The sequence below is a fragment of the Portunus trituberculatus genome, chromosome 31 (genome assembly GCF_017591435.1).
Source record: "Portunus trituberculatus isolate SZX2019 chromosome 31, ASM1759143v1, whole genome shotgun sequence".
Taxonomy (NCBI): Eukaryota; Metazoa; Arthropoda; class Malacostraca; order Decapoda; family Portunidae; genus Portunus; species Portunus trituberculatus.
In genome coordinates, this window is record NC_059285.1 from 1,652,112 (window position 1) to 1,671,746 (window position 19,635).

Sequence of the window (19,635 nt, forward strand, 5' to 3'; positions counted from 1 at the left end):
TTACAAAATACAAATGATAGACCACATAAATGTAGTGAGTAATGTCATCATGTAATTTTGAATTCTGCTTCAATAGCTTTAGTTGAAGTTAATAACATCAGACAGCAGCAATGATGATGAAAATTGTGAAAATAAAAGTTATAGCCACACAATATTCAGCATGGTAGTGAGAGAGACATTCATGATATAGTAATCAGTTCCTTACCTGATGGAGCTGCAACAGGAGTGGGAGAGGCTGCGGGAAATGGCTAACCAAGGTTACGTTATGGGACAAACAACAGCTCTCCCCTACCACCCCAAAGTCCACACAGTCCAGTCCACCTTCACAATGCACCTCCACCTGAGACAAAAGGATTGGGATTAATACTTAGTTGCAATGGGGTGTGGTGATTCTATCTGCACTGGATGGAGCTGAGAGGCAGAGCACTGACAGGAAAGAAAAGAGTAAGTGTAATGAGTGAGGTTTTTGAGGAATAAAGTGGTAATCGAGCAGGGAATCAATCACAATTTGTCAATGATACAAGCAATGAATGAATGTCACTATCAGTTATGTAAATGTGTACTGAGGTCACAACAATGCCTCAAAAAATCTTCTCATACAAATGTTAAGTAAATTCATTTGTAACAGCGTGTTATGTTTAAGGTTTCTCTTTCTTACCTCAGGCATTATGATGGTGGCAGTAACGACAACTGTGTGGGTAGATTTGGTCATGTTACGAGTCCCAGATGGTGTCAGCTCCCCAACTTCTATCTTTAACAGGGCCTCTAGCTGTCCCTCCACTGGGCAGCACACTCCTAGTCTCACATCACATTTACCCTGTGGCTTCAGCATATGTGATTCCTGGAAGAGCAGCACTGAAGCCACACATGCACTGCCATCCAAGGTTTCCTGTGCAGAACACAAGTTATATCAATTTTGTTTACATGTAAGTGGGAATGAAACTAATAAGAAGCACCAGCTCATTGTTGTTCTTGAGTGGCATCACTAGATTTACATTGCATAGTTTTAATATTCCTTTCCTTTCTCATCAAACATTACTTTACAAGCACATTCTTTTAAGTTTCCTACACCTTGCAGTTCAGAACCTGTAATTTGAATCTGTCATCAGTTGTCTTACACTGCTGCATCTTAACACTATCTGCTCTGTGAACTCTCTCTCTCAGCACCAGGTCTTTTTACTTCCACATTTCTCAATCAATGCATTTTTTCAAAGTCCTTTACTATTGGTCTCCCTCTCCTTTCAATTAGATTCTGTGGACAAACAGCAACTGATTCAGATCATCCTAGTGCCAGCATCCACTAGACTCAAGGGGCATAGTGTATCCATCCTTAACATATAACTCTATGCATGGCATTTCTACAAAAAAGTTGGACAAGAAAACTGGCAGGACCTACTCAGATGATGGCTCACCTTCATAAGACTGAGGGAGATCTGAAGCCAGCGTAAAGAAGAGTTGTGGAGGGGAAGGGTGGTGTAGGTGGCCATACCCACACATGCTTTTGGGAAGATCACATGCTGAGGAACATTCATACCTGGAAACAATGAAGACAATAATGGGGATCCAATAATGAATCATGACAAGTTTGCAAGACAATGAAAATTTTTCACTGAGCCAAGAGATATAACTCACCAATGTGATTTGTAGAAGACTGAGGTACATCTTTGTGGTGACTGGGCCTGGCATATGCGTTAGTTGTGATGGTGGTTGGATGAGATGACACACTTGTTGGCCAAGAGGTAGTGGTCTTCAAATCTATCTCACTCTCTGCTCTGGACACTGACACTCCAAATTCTGTCATTTTAGTGGAAGACCGGACACCCATCCTGGGAAGGGGACGATGGTTATTGGCGGCAGAGGAGAGGGGTTCCCTGCATATAGAATCAGAGACTGGGATGCAAGGAGTAGAAGATTTGACAGTTGTTCTGACCTGACTGAAACTGGGCAACATAAGCTTTGTGGTGTCATCAACAAGCTTGGATGCGTATTGAGCCCCCTCCAGAGTTTCCACAGGATTAGATTCGTTCTTTCCCTGACAGGTTTGAGAAATAGTTTCTGGACCAGAATTAGTTCGAAAAGCCATCAATTTTGTGTGCTTGTGAGATAGTGCAAGTGGTGGGCACTGATCAATTTGAGTCATACTTTGCAAGGGCTTTCTATCAGGAACAGATGTAGGCTTGATCCCTTCTTCCCTGCCTCTATTTTCTTTTCCAAGAGGATGAGAGGCTTTTGACTCTCTCTGCTTCTCTTTTGCAATATCCTCCTTTATCTGTCTAAGTTTCATCACTTCCAAACTGGCATCTAGTCCTGTCATTTCGAGGGATGAAGATGAGACAGGAGCTTCTTGGGTAAGTTGCAGAATCCTTCCCACTAGATCATTGGGTGCATTTGTTGCCAGTGCTCGATACAGAAGAGAACTGATGGTACTTGCTTCCAGAGGCTGCTTAGCACCATGAATACTGGCTTCTAGTTCCTCAACTTGATGAACCACCTCTTTCACATGAGTTTGTTCTCCACTCTGGTCTCTGGCTAGAGTGACTGTGGTGGAAACCGGTCTTCCCTCAGACACCAGTGAGTTTACTCTGGAATCTTTGCTGATGGTTGAGGAGGCAGAATTGTCTATGCAGAATTCTGGAAATTAGAGAAACATTTTACAAATTAAAGAATAAGTTTTCTTAGTTTTGCCAAGAACTGAAAAAAAATTTAAAGTCTACATGCCAAGTAAATACAAAAGTACCTTCAAGGGAAGGCAGCCAAGACATGGCATCTACCTATATACAGTCCATTCAGCTGCATGAATAAAATCACTATTAATTTCTTAATTGAAAACCATTGTTTTTCACAGCTTTCCAAACTTCTTTACTAGCAAGATGATGCAATCTCTAAACATCATCTACTTTCTGGTGTGTTGATTAGCTTTGCTTTTACATCAGGCCATGTCCACACTGAGTGCAAGAAAGTGGGCAAGAACTACACTTTAATACACAAGTGCCAATGCAGGTGGCTGCACTGGTTGCAGTCAGAGGATGAAAGCGAGAAGGGTCAAAAGTTTCTTTTTATTGTGCCAGTTCATCAGGTGGGAATGAGTGACACTGCAGAGATGTTTCTATATTATCTGCTATTCATGTCACATACTGACATCCTCTTCTTCTAGTTTTATGAATGGCATGTAAGCAGAACCTTGGTGAACTTGTAAATCATGACATTGGAACTTGCTATTCACTTAATCAGTTGATGTGAGGGTGAGGGCTAAGGCAACTGCCACCTCAGTAGTACATCCAAACACAGAGAGAACTGATACCCAGACATGGATATAGAACAAGTGCTAAGTGAAGTGTCCCTCACATCCTGTATTTGGGATGCATCAAACAAAATAGTAACAAGGCATTTATAGCTGAACAGTGGGAAAAGTCAAGTTTCTGGTAAACTGATTTTCATATAATACATACTCATAATCCCACTACTCTCTCTCTCTTAAAGCACATGGTTTTGCCAGAGCACTGCTCCAACTGAACAAAAGTATTCAGTGAATGCCTCTATCATGGTCTTGGCAATTTTGGAATTATTTTCCTCCACATGTGTTAATCGATTGTTCTCATCAGTTTTATCACCTAAACTTCCATTCTCTGAGTTGTGAGTTGACTTCCTTATCATCAATCATCATTTAATGTGTGATACAAACTGCTTTGGTAATGGCCACTGCCATTCCATCACAAGTTTCCAGAATTATAAATCTTGCAGTCATTGTTCCAAATGCACAAGTGACATTTTCTTGCTCTAGCCAAGCTGTAACTAAATACCTCTCTGAATGTTTAATCCTTGTTTTTTAAGAATGACTGGATTAATAACAGAAATACATATAGCAGTTTTGTGATGAGTTTGACACTTTACTCGATGAAAGATGGTATCTGTCACATATTAAGCGTCAACTGTCAGTCACAACATGGGTGAAGGCCCATTACCATAGCAACTTTCCTTAATTCATTTCTAATGTGGCCTCTCAAATTCATCCTATCTCACTCACTCTTCCTCTCACCTGCTTTCTTGCTTTCACTGCAGATGTTGCCTTAGTCCTAAAAGCTGTCTGGCTGAGAATGAAACATTAAGTCTTGAAGCATCTAAGATGACCCATTTTTTGCCCCAAAAATCTGTTACAAAACTGTTCCTAGATACATAGGTTCTTTAAACTCCTATAGTTTCTCTCCCTCTTTCAATAAGCCAAAGTTCTCTGACAGCATTAAGAAAAGTCACAATTAATCTGTGCACTGAGTCACTCACCTGAGCCATCCAAGGTGGTGCTTTCCTCCCCCACTGATGCGTCATTAAGGGCCTGGGTCCTTGTGGCGGTGGGAGGTGAATGCAGTTCATTCCCAAAATTGGGCTAATGGCAAAAAGGTTTAGTATTAGGTTGGTTTTAACTTTTGGGTTCAGCAACATCACCCATCCTTCCTAACCTGTTGTCTCATCTACTCTGAAACAAACCATGTAGAACTACACCCATCCAGCACTTGACTCCCTTGTCAAACAGAACACCATTTTTTCTGTTCTCAATGTGATATATGTTCTTTCCCAGACATAAGCATTAACTCTATCTATCTCTCTCTCTTTCAATCCACATTTATTTATACAATACTGCACTAAGTTTGGTGATGTCTCTAAAACATTCTTATGGTTTTACTTTCATGTACAATATGCAATTTTCACATGTACTATGATTGAAATAAGTGTGAATGGAGAGAGAGAGAGAGAGAGAGAGAGAGAGAGAGAGAGAGAGAGAGAGAGAGAGAGAGAGAGAGAGAGAGAGAGAGAGAGAGAGAGAGAGAGAGAGAGAGAGAGAGTGGGAGAGTGAATGTTCACCCTATTAGCAGGATCCTTATCTGCACCGAGGGTACCCAGGGCCTCACTGTGGGCCTGCAAGTAATCATCCACCAGCATGTGGTTACCAGGACGTAGTAGCTCCCTCTCAGGACTCCCAATCCATGATGGTCTGTGGTTGAAAACAACATACTATGAAAAAAAAAAAAAAAAAAAAAAAAACCATACTTCAAAAGATAATGTGCCATATCGTAATTTTTTTTGTTTTAATTTTACTTGTTCTTGGTACTGTATTTCATGCAAAGTTGTTATGGATATTCTGTGTACCTATGTGTTAGTAAAGGCAAGCATGGAGACTCAGCTGGTATCACGAAGTGATGGCAACTGCTGCTCTTACACAAATTATACTACTTATACACACTCAACTAGTGACACATGGTTATGGTGATGGTTGAAGGCAGGCCAGTACAAATAGCTCAGTACCTGACAGTGATCTCAGTGACACCATGAATACCAGAGAAGCAGGAGGCGTCAAGGCTATTTCTGGAGGAAGCAGGGCCCAGGTCTAAACAAAATTTGTTATGTTCAAGGTAGTTCTTCTCATCCTCCTCAAGAAACAGTGAATCAGGCGAGCAGAACTGTTCATTGTCCATCCAGTGTGCCAGCTCCTCTTGGTGGGCCTCGAGCCACTCCTCATCCTGTGCCCCGGCAGCCCTGTGCCACATGAGAACAAGCCTTGACAATGAGATGCTCCATTACATGCAACAATGATATGTCATTAACGGTTGAATAAAAGCACCATTTAAATCTAAAAGAGTTGGTTACTCTTCCTTTATGAATATGCTAAAGGAAACATTGTCGGTGCTGAAAAAGCTGTGAGTGTTAAACACATTAAAATAAATCTAGGAATACAAAATATTGCACATCTTGAATTTTTATCTTTGCTTAGAAGCCTTATTGACATCATCACCATCCAGGAACAGCATCATTCACTTTACAAGTGTGAAGAATGTGGACAAGAATGACAATGTGATGCTGATGTAAATTCCATGCAAACATGCACAAGTACATTACTTACTGTTGGTGGGTCAAGAAGTGATCAGATGCACCGTCCATGGATCCAAGGGAATTGCAGGAGTTGGACAGCAGCTTTGATACCTCCAGTGCCTTGTGGCTTCCCTCATGGATGGTGGAGCGTGCAGAGATCTGGCTGGCATCAAACTGCACCTGTAATGAGAGAACAGCTTAGCTTATCAACATTTCCTTGTATTTTCAATGTGAGAACAAGTCTTGCACAAGGTCACAAAAGTATATATATATATATATATATATATATATATATATATATATATATATATATATATATATATATATATATATATATATATATATATATATAAAAGCCTACTCATGTGCCACTGACATTCACTCACACACATAATAAATAAAAACACATTTAAATAAAAGTAAGTGATAACATTTTCATAATGTTCCCTGTTTAATTCAAGAAATGTCTTAATATTCCTTCCTCTTGTTAAGACTGTTCAAGCTGTAAAAGGAGAGAAACAGAGGAACAGGAACAGGCAGAAAACTGGAGAGTTCACCATGCATACAAAAGGGAAAGTGAAGATACTGATTAACCATTGCATTACAAAGGACACATGAATACCTGTGCTCACACACACATGCATGCACACATACACACACCACTTTACCTGACTGGTGGAGAATTCGTCATGACCAAGATCAGCCACTTCCAGGTGTGAGGTGAGGACTATAAGGTCTGCTGCATCACCACCCTCCAGACAATGCTGGTCCTGATCCTCCATTAACTCTTGAGGCTTCAGCAGGAATGAAGGCAAGCCAGTAGCAAGTTCACTCTCAGTCTCATTAACATTCTCTTTGGTGTCTTTTGGGTGCAGAAAAATAAAGGTGGAATTAAATTAAGTATGTAAAAAAATAATGAAATTGTTCTAGTGGGAGAAAAACATTAGCAGAATGAATTGTGTAAAATTTGTATCGTTAACTTCATAAATTTAACAGTGCCACCCAGACAACTTCTATACATGGCTAATGAAAAACTCATAGAATAAGGCCTCACCATAAGGAAGTAGTTCCCTGACTCCTCCCTCCTCCAAGCCTGGGTGTTTCTCTTCTTCACGCAGAACATCCCAGTGCAAATCTGACACATCCTGGCTCTGGTTTTCCCTACACTGTTGCTCTTGCTCTTGGTCTTTTGTTGCCTCTGAGGTAAAGTAGATAAAATACATGTTCATCTAATTAAATGAGATTCTAATTTGGGTAAACATGGGCATTCTCCTTTGATGTTAAATGCTACATCATTTTATGCTTTCTTCATGGTGTCCTCTCCACAGGTGACATAACAGTTGAGAACTCTGTTCTATTACATCAAGCAAAATAAGTTGATTATATAGAAGTACTAGTCTGTATGGGACTGCTGGCCTGGTATACAAACATACATTGATATCTGAAGAGCAACTCACCAGCAGTAAATTGTGTGTGTTCCACCAGGAAGTTACTGGATGACAAACCTGTCCAGCATAGAAAAACAATACTTCAGACACGGATAGACACAGGCAGTACCAAAACAGAAGAGAGAGAGATATAGGCAGTGCTATTGCACCACCAAAATAATCAACAAGCATCACTATCTACATGACAGTAAACAGCACTGCTGCACACACTTCACTAAGTAATAGCTTCATGTCATTAACCAATCCCCAATCTAGCCAATGAACACAAAACTCTCAATCAATGGTTCTGGGTAGACATTACTCTGATCATTCTCTTGTCTCATTCTTTGTAAAGAAACACTTAAGACTTCACTCTCACATCTGGTCTTATTGCCGCATTCTATTCAATGCCTCCACACACACACACACACACACACACACACACACACACACACACACACACAGAGAGAGAGAGAGAGAGAGAGAGAGAGAGAGAGAGAGAGAGAGAGAGAGAGAGAGAGAGAGAGAGAGAGAGAGAGAGAGAGAGAGAGAGAGAGAGAGAGAGAGAGAGAGTGTGTGTGTGTGTGTGTGTGTGTCAAGCCAATACTGCTCACTCATCACATACAACACAGGGTAGGAAGGACTCACCACTCATGGCATCAGTGTCAATGAGGGGCAGGGCCATCATCATGCCCATACCTGAGGACCCTTGAGTTCCCTCCTGCAAAGATTATGGTGTAAGAGCTGAGATTGTAATTTAGATGCATGCTACAGATTTACTCAAAGAGTGAATCCACAAAAACAAGATACACACACAATATATATATATATATATATATATATATATATATATATATATATATATATATATATATATATATATATATATATATATATATATAGAGAGAGAGAGAGAGAGAGAGAGAGAGAGAGAGAGAGAGAGAGAGAGAGAGAGAGAGAGAGAGAGAGAGAGAGAGAGAGAGAGAGAGAGAGAGAGAGAGAGAACCCATAAAAACAAGATACCCACACACTATATATATATTTATATATACACTCGACCCTCAAAACAACGGACAAATGCGTGCACGACCCTGTCCGTAGATTGCAAAAGTCCGTTCTTTGCAAAAGTACATAAAAAACTGCATTAAATGTATGTAAAATTATCTAATTTTCCTATTAGTTCAAGCTTAGCAGCCACTGGAAGAGCCTTTCGATTACGCTTCACTGGTTTACTAGGTTTAGGAGACATTTTGGATAGGTTAAGCACTCGCGGGAAGAGTACAAATGCATAAAAAAGCCGTGGTAAGCACTGGACAATGTTCACTTTTGGTTGAAAACGCATGGACTGAAGATTAAACATGGCAGCCAACAGCTGATGATGCGACAAACCCGCCACCTACCGGACAATCGTGCGCATTTTAATATTCGTCCGTAGATTAAACCGGACTCCAGAATTGTCCGTAGTTTCCAAAATCCGTTGATGGGAGGTCCGTTGTTTCGAGGGTCAAGTGTGTGTGTGTATATATATATATATATATATATATATATGAACCAACAAGGATACCAGCAGAAGCCTTCACTTTTCTCTTGCTTTATTAACAATGTTTAGCCTTTGATAATAAAACGAGAAATATGAAACTTTCTATTGGCATCCATATATATATATATATATATATATATATATATATATATATATATATATATATATATATATATATATATATATATATATATATATATATATATATATATATATATATATATATATATATATATATATATATATATATATATATATATATATATATATATATATATATATATATATATTATACAAAGCAGGCAAAGCAAGCACTGACTTTCAAAGTGGAGCGCAGGGATCGAAACTCCTCCGAGGAACCCTCACTAGCCTCCTGCAGGGTCTGGAGGTAGTGTCTGTTGAGCTGGTCTCTGTGGAGTATTGCTATGTTGTAATGGCTTCACACCTGTGACCTTTCACCATGTGCTACTAAATGCAAATATAAGATATGAAGAACATCTGCCACGTGGTCACCCACAAACACACAATTACAGTGCTGCCTTGATTTGGAGGACCAACTCATGCAATCCCTTTCTACTATTATCAATTTAATTGATCTCACTAAATAAAGACCATCAGCCCAAGGTCTCTTATAAGCCTTTTATTAAGGGAAAGAGTCAAATAACTCAAAAATCTATTTTTTCCAATAACATGATCTAAAATCAAATCTAAATACCACCACCACCAGTACTCTTGGTCTCATTTTTCCTGGAGAATTATCACTCAATCCTTGCTCACATAATTGCATGTACCTGTAAAACAGTATTTTATGTGGGTGTCTTGTGTTCATATCATGCAACAGTTACAAGCAATTTCTATAGTTACCAATTCCATGTACTTCTCTGTACAATACATGTCTTTATATCCTGCCAGCTACACAAGTAGGTGTGTGCATGCACGTGACACCAGCACATCACTTATCATACCTGGTCACTTTGGGAGCGACGGTAGAGGTGGCTTGAGGTCCAGTGAGATCCAAAGAGCTCTCGTCCTCCATTAGCCTCTGTTGGCATCCCAGACCAGCCAAAATGGTGTCCATGTCTACACCTTCCTGGTCACCTCACTCATCAACCTGCACACAAAGAACAAAATATCACTCAGTCAGTGTTGTAGCTGTTTTTGCTGCTCATGGCTGCCTGTGGCCTCAAGTTTGCCACCCTTCCCAGTAGTACAATATATATATATATATATATATATATATATATATATATATATATATATATATATATATATATATATATATACACACATATATAGTTTGGTAAGAGGCCATTCTGAATGCATGTTCTGTTAAAGTCTACAGCAGTGATTGCATTGTTTACTTTGTAAGATGTTTCTTCAATGCTTCTTACTAGTGAACGGATATTACCATGAAGATATCTTAAGAGATTTTCGAGGTCCATATTCTTTTTCTTGATTGGCTGGTGTGTTTGTTTGTTCTCTTTCGAGGTACCTTTTGCCCTTCTTAGACCATCTCCACGAAAGAAGTGAGCTGTGGTGCTGCTGCTGTTGTTTTATATTTGCTAAAACGAAGGTCAGCTGGGATATGTAGAGCCCATAAAAGGTTGCACCTTCTTGAGCAAGCAAGACGGGAGAAGATACCAATCCCCATGGCAGAAAGGAGTCCAGCTTCCACAATTATTGTGGGCTGGATACACCTTAAAGCCTGTTGGGTCAGTACTTCTAAATCACCAAAGACCTCATGGTGCTGAAAGTGCCAGTATATATCTGTGTGGTGTGTGCATGGCTGGCTGGTGAGCCGTACCAGAACATCAGTGCACGTCATTCTGCCTCCTTGATGACAGCAGGGAGGACTCGGAAATTAACTGGATGTTGATGCTGGGAGTCCTGGTGTGAATGTAGACTGCTTCTCTCATCCATAGGCAGGCTTTGCTAGGTTCTTTATGCAGGATGACTGTGTTCTCTTCTATCTTCTTGTGGCTGAAAGGAGTGTCTGCGTAGTTAGTGACATGGTGTTTCTTGAAGGCGCTGTCTTGCAGGTGGGCTATGATGCGCTTGGATAAGGTGGTGATAGATGAACCAATATATGGAGAGGGTCAGTGACTGCAGTCACCATCATGGCATGTGTATTGGTACACCACATTCACCTCTTGAAGCATTGCTGCTGGTGGGAAGCAGTTGTTCATGAGTACGAGGCTGGATGTGCATTTAGTTTTGAAGTAAATTAGGAGCTTAATTTGTGAGTTAGGGTTGACGGGGTTGACGTTGTTGTGAATTATCTTCTTCAATGCTTTTCTTCAGCCTATATATATATATATATATATATATATATATATATATATATATATATATATATATATATATATTTAAGCCAAAGAAAAGCACTGAAGATCATTCACAACAACGTTAAGCCCGTCAACTCTTTATATATATATATATATATATATATATATATATATATATATATATATATATATATATATATATATATACACAGGGTGTCCTAGAAGTCGAGCACCATCCAAATTTTTATAAAAATACATATGAATATAAATTTTATTGAACATAATCATAACAGATGCCCAAATTGTTCACCCTCTGCATTGATACATGTATCAATTCTCTTTATAAAACTGTCTTTTACTCTTTTGAGAGATTCAGTGATGATCCTTTGACACTCAGTTGTTACTGCATCTTTCAAATCATCAAGAGTGCATGGACGGTTCTGGTACACAACAGATTTAAGATGTCCCCAAAGGAAATAGTCAAGGGGGGGATAGATCTGGTAATCGGGGTGGCCACTCCATGGGACCTCTCCTCTTCACCCAATCCATCTTCCACTAAAAGTCTGGTTCAGGTAGTTACGCACACAAATAATATATATAAAAATTTGGATGGTGCGTGACTATATATATATATATATATATATATATATATATATATATATATATATATATATATATATATATATATATAGAGAGAGAGAGAGAGAGAGAGAGAGAGAGAGAGAGAACAAATTTGCTGTTTTTGATGAATAAAGATTCATTAAGGTGTACCAAGAATATGAGCATATGCCAAAAAACAGTTAGATTAGGGTTAGCTTAGCTTACATTCAATTTGGGTAAATATTTATAAGAGGTCCTTCCTTTACCAAACACGGGCGTTTGCAAAACAATCTAAGCTAACCTAACCTAACTTAAACTTAATCTAGCTCTCTTTTTGGCACAATATGTAGATTTTCAAAAACATAAAGCATAAAGAAAACTGAGCAATGAGCAGCGAGGCCAGAAATACGAACCGTTATGTGAACAGTGAAGGCAGTTTTGGTCAGCAACGAAGACCACTGGTTACCAATACTCATTCATACAGAAGACAGCACAAATCCCAGACCACAGAGCAGTTAGGTAAGCAATGTCACTTAATAGCAGGGAGGGCAGCATACACAGGACAGGTCACCAGTCAGTCAGGTGTGTGGGACATGAACAGCTGACACCCACGTAACGTACTACCTCACTAAGGGCGACTTGTTGAGAAAGTCACGCTTATAATTGCTATCACTAACCTTGCCAGACTACTCCCTAAGGCTGCTGCTCTGGAAGATAGGGGGTTTATGGAATAGGGAACGGTGATACGAACATAACCAAGAGCCGTGCGCCAAGGTGAGTTGAACAGCGAGCCAACAATAAGTAATCGCCCCGCCGCCACTGTTGCCACCTCGGGGGAAATGCCACTACATGAACCAAGGTGTCTGTCGGAAGGAACACAGGAAATTAATTTTATAACAGCCATAGGTACAGAGAAAAGGGAAATAATATTATTGGGATGTAGTTTTTAAATATAGGTACATTGAGGAAACACAAGGAACAAGTTTCAGATAAGATAATAATGTACGGTAGGTAGGAAAGGGAAAGAAAACCAACTACCTAACCACTGTAGTTAGATGGTTTAGCTTTCATGACTATCAAGCTGGTAAAAGCAAAGAAATTATAATGTGATTTGTGTCACATACGAAGGAAGGAGACAGATAAACAGATTTAAAACAACACAACATGAGATCGAGCGAACACAGGGATAGGGCATAATTTTCAGATTTCATTACCTATTCATACAGCAAAGAAACGGATACATAACTCGTACCATATACGAGAGGGGAAAAAAATAGAAAGACAAGAAAAAAACAGATAATGGGTTGGCAGTGGCGAGGATTGCTGACACAAAGATATAAGTTTGAGAAATGCTGAGCCTATAGAATTATGCTTAATTTTCACCAGTCCTTACTACAGCTCCCCGCAAAACACGAGTGAAGATATGCTGTATAAACAATATGAATTATGCACACGTACCACCTACCCATACAATAGAAAATAAAGCTATATATACTAAGTAACCGAGGTGAGTCTTCTATCTTTTCCACAAACTACCATTCAAACGTCACACAGTTTCACTTAACCTGCCTGGTGGAGAAATTCATCGGTTAAATTGAATACCATACCAATATTATTCTAAGTTTCTGGGAACAACTATAACAGAAACGTACTGTACACATCTTAATGCTATTGCACTGCTAACCGCTGAACGGCTTTCGTACACACCTTACACAGACAGCAGGAAGTTATGAACACCGCTTAGTTGGTATCACTGCTCCTCGCCTGCCGCGTCTCAGCCTTCTTTTTAAACCAACCTGTAAAAACTATCATCTTTTTGTTATACTTGCACCACTTTCCAGCAGTGAATAAACTATTTTACTTAATTCAAACAATATTAGCTTGACAACAACGGCCGATTAAGTCTTGCTTGAGCACTGATAGATCCTCATCAAATTTTAACAAGGCACGTACTGTACATGTACAGAGAAGGAACTCTTTATCCTTGGTACTGAACAATGGATAAGGTGTTTGCAATGGCTTCAGGCAGAGATCAATTAATTTTCTTTAAACTGATAGGCTTCGTTGTTTGGGTTATCAATGTGCATTCAACCTTCGCCACGGGAAGGGGTGTACGTATATCATATGAACCATGGTCAGTGAACTAAACACCAACGGAATGGTGCAGGAAAAGTAACGAATGAGAGACTATGCTATAATGTTTCTATTGGGAAAGCAGTGGTAATTACGTCATGAGGCTAATGCACATCATGAGAGAAAGAGAGAGAATTTTATTGCCAAATTATGAAACACTAGAAATAACTTCTAACCTTACCCAATTCCGCTTCTTTGTCCGTGGTTACGTGAATTCTTGACAAAACGCAGTGCTTGCTTGCACAGGATGTTCATCTTAGTTCGCTTACAACTTACCCATGCAAACGCAATGCTGGTATATCAAGAATTTTGTTGGCTTTGATTTTGATGCAGCTGGGAAAGGGAAGGAACCCAAACTTTTAAGGTGCACCGGTCTGTTTAAGGGATTTCCTGTGAGGATTCTCATGCAGGGCAAATCTCCACACGTTCTTACCTGTGCTCAATTGTAGGAAAAAAAAAAAAAAAAAAATATATATATATATATATATATATATATCTATATCTATATATATATATATATATATATATATATATATCGTAATGAATGGCATGTAGGTTAGGCTTCGAGATCTGTTACACACTACTGCTACTGCTGCTATTACTACTGATTTGCATTAACACTTAATAAAAAAAAAATACTTAAACAGATATGTATAACAAAAAGAGGTTAATAAAAATGAAAGCTGGATTTTCCTTCAACAATAATTATTTTTGTTCAATAAATTAGTAATATTTACATCACCCATCATACTGTACATAATAATAATAATAATAATAATAATAATAATAATAATAATAATAATAATAAAGATTCTTACATTATTATATCATCATCATTATCAGTATTAGCCAGGACATGAGAAAACTTGGGAAATGAAAGATATATAAATAAAATAAAATAAATATATAATTAAAATAAGTCCCCTGATATGAAAGTAGGTAGCTAGAACTGACTAGGAGGAGGAGGAGGAGGAAGAATAAAATGAACAAGAATAAAAATAACAAAAGGAAATGAAAGGCATGACACACACACACACACACACACACCTAAACCACAAGACTAATATCAAATCATACAAAAATCAATGATACACAAGACGACCCTCCCACCATCCACCATGCCATCACATACCCGCAGAGACACCTAACATCCCCATAACTATCACACCCACACACTATCACCACCACTTCTCATACAGGATCCTCTCCCTAGGCACCCCGGCATCCTGCAAGTGGCGGCTGACATCCTCTGACATCCTGGGCGGCCCACAGAGGTAGCAGAGTGGAGGGTGGGATGTGGTGAGAGAGGAGACTGCCTTAGCAAGCATGTCGGCAGTTATGTGGCCATCTGTGGGGGAGGGAAGAGAGAGAGAGAGAGAGAGAGAGAGAGAGAGAGAGAGAGAGAGAGAGAGAGAGAGAGAGAGAGAGAGAGAGAGAGAGAGAGAGAGAGAGAGAGAATGTCTGTGATTAGCTTATACGTAATTGTACACACACACAAACAAATAAATACATACACACACACACACACACACACACTCTCTCTCTCTCTCACTTACAGGTAGCTAGGGATGAGCTTGGTGGTGGTTCTCTCGTGGTGAAATATCTCACACTGAAGTTACTCATCTCTGCAGCCACTCGGTTCAGCTCCTCCTGTGTGTGAGAGTAGTAATAGTAGCGGCAGTAGCAGTGGCAGTAGGAGTAGCAGTAGCAGTAGTAGTAACAGTAGTAGTAGTAGCAAATCTCACCTTATACAAAATATCTTCATATGTCCTTACAGAATACAACAGTGCCCCTTTGGTTCCTTCAGGCAGAGCCCCTCCACATCCCTACCAGCTGCGACCCCCAGCCGGTGAAGGGAGTGAATCTGGAACAACATGGAGGCCAGCGGATTCACCCCTACCCCACCCCCGACTAGTAGCAAGGGGTAGGGAGGTAGATTGATCCCTCTGGCCCCCTCCTTCTGTGGTGGGGGTGATGGTGGGTAGTGGAAGTCACCCCCAACTCGAATATGGACCTCTGACCCCACCTTGCACTTTTTTTGGAGAGAGAGAGAGAGAGAGAGAGAGAGAGAGAGAGAGAGAGAGAGAGAGAGAGAGAGAGAGAGAGAGAGAGAGAGAGAGAGAGAGAGAGAGAGAGAGAGAAATTTAATCAATGACAATAATATATATATACTATAATGTTATAGTAATTATGAAGAAAATAATAACAATAACAACAGTAATAATAATAATAATAATAATAATAATAATAATAATAATAATAATAATAATAATAACAATAACAATAATAACAATAATTTACCTATAATATATTCTTTATTTAGATCAGTATAACCTTACAAGTGAATAGTAGTAGTAGTAGTAGTAGCAGTAGTAGTAGTAGTAGTAGTAGTAGTAGTAGTAGTAGTAGTAGTAGTAGTAGTAGTAGTAGTAGTAGTAGTAGTAAAAGTAGTAGCAACAGCAGAAATAATAACAGTAGGAATAACAACAACAGTAGCGGTGGTAAGAGCAATAATAACAGCAATAACAGTAGCAAGTCACATCAGGTTAAAAGTCTGAAGGGCGGGCCAAGCACCACTCCACCACCTCACCTCCTCATGCACCCACAGAGCAGGCGGCCATTTGGAGTACTTCACCCCCAGATCCAGTGTTCCCCCTGGGCCAGCTGGTGGGGGGCTGAGCACATGGAGAACCCACCCACTACCTCCAGCCCAGGAATGAAGAGGTCCACCCTGAAAAAGAAGGCAGTAGTAGTAGTAGTAGTAGTAATAGTAGTAGTAGTACATCTTTCTTTACCATCCTTTCTCTTTCTCTCTCCTTTTTCTCACTACTCTTGCCTTTTCTTCCTCCTCCTCCTCCTCTTTTTCTTGATGCTTCCAATCTTTTCTCTTCCTTTCCACCCTCCACACTGAGTAAAATTACAAAGGAATATAAAGGAGGTCTAAACAGTAACAGATCTTCAGGTCCTTATTAGGCTGTTTGTGTAACCATTCTATGCCTACTATCAGTGGGAAAGGAAGGAGAGAGAGAGAGAGAGAGAGAGAGAGAGAGAGAGAGAGAGAGAGAGAGAGAGAGAGAGAGAGAGAGAGAGAGAGAGAGAGAGAGAGAGAGAGAAAATTGTTTTAATTGATTCCACTGCCCTTCACATGGAAAGTTCTACTTGTCAGTAAGTTAGTCCACCAAGAATCACAAAAAGTGGAAGGTTGAGTAGGAAAAAGGGCACATTCTTGCTCCATGACTTTGTAGTAAGACTTTACATAATCATTAATAAAATAGCTAAATAGATGATCAATAAACACATGAAAGAAAGACCTTAAATGGATGAAAAAATAACAAGGAATAATAACAAGGAATAAAAATAATAACAATAATAATAATAAAGCATCTCATAAGGCAAATATGTTACATTTTTCTGACATACAGGATAGCCAGCTTATGTGTCACCTCCCTAAAGCAACAACAAACACCTACCACTGTCCCCCTTTGAAGGACACCCTGGGGTCATGCACAGCCAGGGTCAAACACCTCACACTGGGGGACGCCTGCCAGACTCTCGTGACAGTTGCCGCCGCCACTAGAGACTGACGGGTCTGTTCTGCAGTGATGATGAGATGCTTGCCCTGCCCTGCCGCCCCTTTGTTGGGTGCTGCAGGGGCAGGTTCCTCTGGGGTGAGTGTGGACATGAGTCTGTGGAGTCATGGAAGGGTGAGACAAGGTGTGCTGTGGTAATGCAAGTGTGTGGCAGTAGTTTAGGTGGCTGAGGTCATGATAATAAGGTTACATTGGCACTCACTGAAATTTTGTTTCATTGGTCTTTTTTTTTTTTTATGGTAAGACCTATAGCGCCTGTAGGCACACTTGAAGAGTGTATGGGAAGCGCTGTTTGGCTTCCGCCCATTAGTGGCGCAGGCAATTTTATTTATAGTGGTACCCATATTAGGGCCCATATCACCGCCCAAGCTCATCTTGAGTGTAACCACCTAGAACCTGGGTATCATGGTGACATGTAGGTAACTTTAAACTACTCGATAAATGGCAAAGTGTTTTAAGGCTGTACTTGGTGGGATTCGAACCTACGCGTGGACGTCTGCCCGATCCCACGCTCACCACCTTATCCACTACGCCACCGTCTCCCTAAGTACTCCACTTATGTTTTGAAGTGTGTGGTGAACTAAGACTTCCTGTCCCAATACTCTTAGCTGATTATAATACAGGATTGTCAAACCAGGAAAAATAATCTGATACAATATCTTAGGTAGAAAATAAAAATAAATTTGTTGAATATTAGAAAGATGAGGAAAACACACAGACAGATTAGCAAGTGAGAGCATCAGTCTATGGTAGAATTATATACCATACTCCTGTGTCCTCAGCAGCCAAAACATTACGAATCAAAGGCATGTAGAATGAAAATAAAGTATACGTATACATTTTAAGTTACCATTTACTTGAAGCACACACACACAAATATGCACATAAATAAGCTCTAATCTTAACATAAAGATTTCTCATTAGATTACTTACTACTAACATTACAACCACATCCTTACCTTGGCTTAAGCTTGTGAAAGACTCGGAATGGTGACCACACACCTCTAACTAACACCCTCATGATGGACGAACGAACACACATACACACACAGACACACACTGAGTTACGTGGATATAGTTAGGGCAGAGATTGGATCACGTTCATACAGGTCTTTGTCGAATAAGTTAGAAAGGAGTACTGATTTAGTTTTCTCGAATAAGAGTGGCTTATAACAGTTTACAGTCGGCTAGGTAAGGTCAGGTAAAGTTAGAACGGATTCCACTTCATCCACATCCAATTGCGTAAGACCGATAAACACAAACTAGTACAACCATTCCACCATCAATAATTTCATCCCGCCAATAAGACTCCTACGTCCTTAATACCACCCACATCTACTTCAGGGCCAGTAGTAGTATGAGACGCCAGCACAACCCAGTCCTACCCAACACTGCCACACATAAGCACCCGCAACACACACACACACACACACACACACACCACACCTACACACGTGATGTAACACCACCACAATGTAAACAAAGCGACCGTCCCGATAACAGGTCCATCGCAACCGGGTCGCAAGACTGTTCTTTTACCTAACTCCACCTCAGAGTTAATGATCATAAGATTGATTGATTGATTGATACCTTTATTGTTGAATTAATAAATAATTACAACAATGATCATAAGAAAAAAATAACATAAGTTGATGATCATGAGGCGATCCATTAAAAAATTTAGGCAGTAAAGCTGCGATGGCTTATGTATTACACCTTACACTTGTCTTTTTTATCAAGGCGTCGCACTTTGCCTTATATAAAACCATTCAGTTTCAGCTATAACTAGGTAGGAAGGTACTTTTATTAGCATGTTTCTACATTCTTCAACAGTTCTGCTGGAAAAGAGGTATTTTCATGTTCAATAGTGTCCTCTATTTGAAAATCTTATATGAATGGCCTATACCTTCTATGTGAATAATAATTGAGCTGGTGGAGCGCGCATACTCTTCCACCTTAGACCTAAAAGACTTGCTGGAACCTGCACCTGCTCCACCAATCACCGCCCCGCTCTTGCTCCGTTCCGCACTCTCTTCACCAATCACCGCCCCGTTCCTACTTCGTCCAGCAACCTCTCCACCAATCACCGCCCCGGCCGCTCCGTCCTGCACCTACCCAGCTCCGCCCCAGTCTGCTCCGCCGCCTATCACTGAATAGCTGAAACGATTTTTTTAAAACATATTTCTCAGGTTTTGCAT

At 39.9% G+C, this 19,635-nt stretch overlaps 2 protein-coding genes and 1 long non-coding RNA gene across 3 annotated transcripts in view; all 3 read right to left on the reverse strand.

Annotated features, from left to right (window-relative positions):
* Window positions 1-12,546, reverse strand: part of LOC123511597 — a 23,270-nt gene extending 10,724 nt beyond the window's left edge. Inside the window, exons 1-15 of the mRNA XM_045267622.1 lie at window positions 12,392-12,546; window positions 9,795-9,940; window positions 9,149-9,239; window positions 7,938-8,010; window positions 7,320-7,367; window positions 6,917-7,060; window positions 6,531-6,724; window positions 5,894-6,042; window positions 5,299-5,529; window positions 4,858-4,987; window positions 4,279-4,381; window positions 1,633-2,631; window positions 1,413-1,534; window positions 659-889; window positions 206-340 (exon numbers count right to left, since the gene is read on the reverse strand). Coding sequence (XP_045123557.1) covers window positions 206-340; window positions 659-889; window positions 1,413-1,534; window positions 1,633-2,631; window positions 4,279-4,381; window positions 4,858-4,987; window positions 5,299-5,529; window positions 5,894-6,042; window positions 6,531-6,724; window positions 6,917-7,060; window positions 7,320-7,367; window positions 7,938-8,010; window positions 9,149-9,239; window positions 9,795-9,907 — 2,763 coding nt within the window. The 5' untranslated portion in view covers window positions 9,908-9,940; window positions 12,392-12,546. The remainder of the gene's footprint in view (window positions 1-205; window positions 341-658; window positions 890-1,412; window positions 1,535-1,632; window positions 2,632-4,278; window positions 4,382-4,857; window positions 4,988-5,298; window positions 5,530-5,893; window positions 6,043-6,530; window positions 6,725-6,916; window positions 7,061-7,319; window positions 7,368-7,937; window positions 8,011-9,148; window positions 9,240-9,794; window positions 9,941-12,391) is intronic.
* Window positions 12,547-14,533: 1,987 nt separating this feature from the next.
* Window positions 14,534-18,888, reverse strand: LOC123511531. The gene is made up of 2 exons (XR_006676858.1): window positions 18,855-18,888; window positions 14,534-14,894 (listed from the first exon to the last, which is right to left on the reverse strand). It is a non-coding gene; the product is annotated as an uncharacterized LOC123511531 (long non-coding RNA).
* Window positions 14,534-18,937, reverse strand: LOC123511530 (oxidoreductase NAD-binding domain-containing protein 1-like). Its single transcript, XM_045267505.1, is given in 8 exon segments — window positions 14,534-15,195; window positions 15,404-15,497; window positions 15,593-15,639; window positions 15,678-15,879; window positions 16,438-16,502; window positions 16,505-16,578; window positions 17,318-17,533; window positions 18,397-18,937. Coding segments are annotated over 8 exon segments (951 nt in total). The 5' UTR covers window positions 18,480-18,937; the 3' UTR covers window positions 14,534-15,025.
* Between the last annotated feature and the right edge of the window lie 698 nt (window positions 18,938-19,635).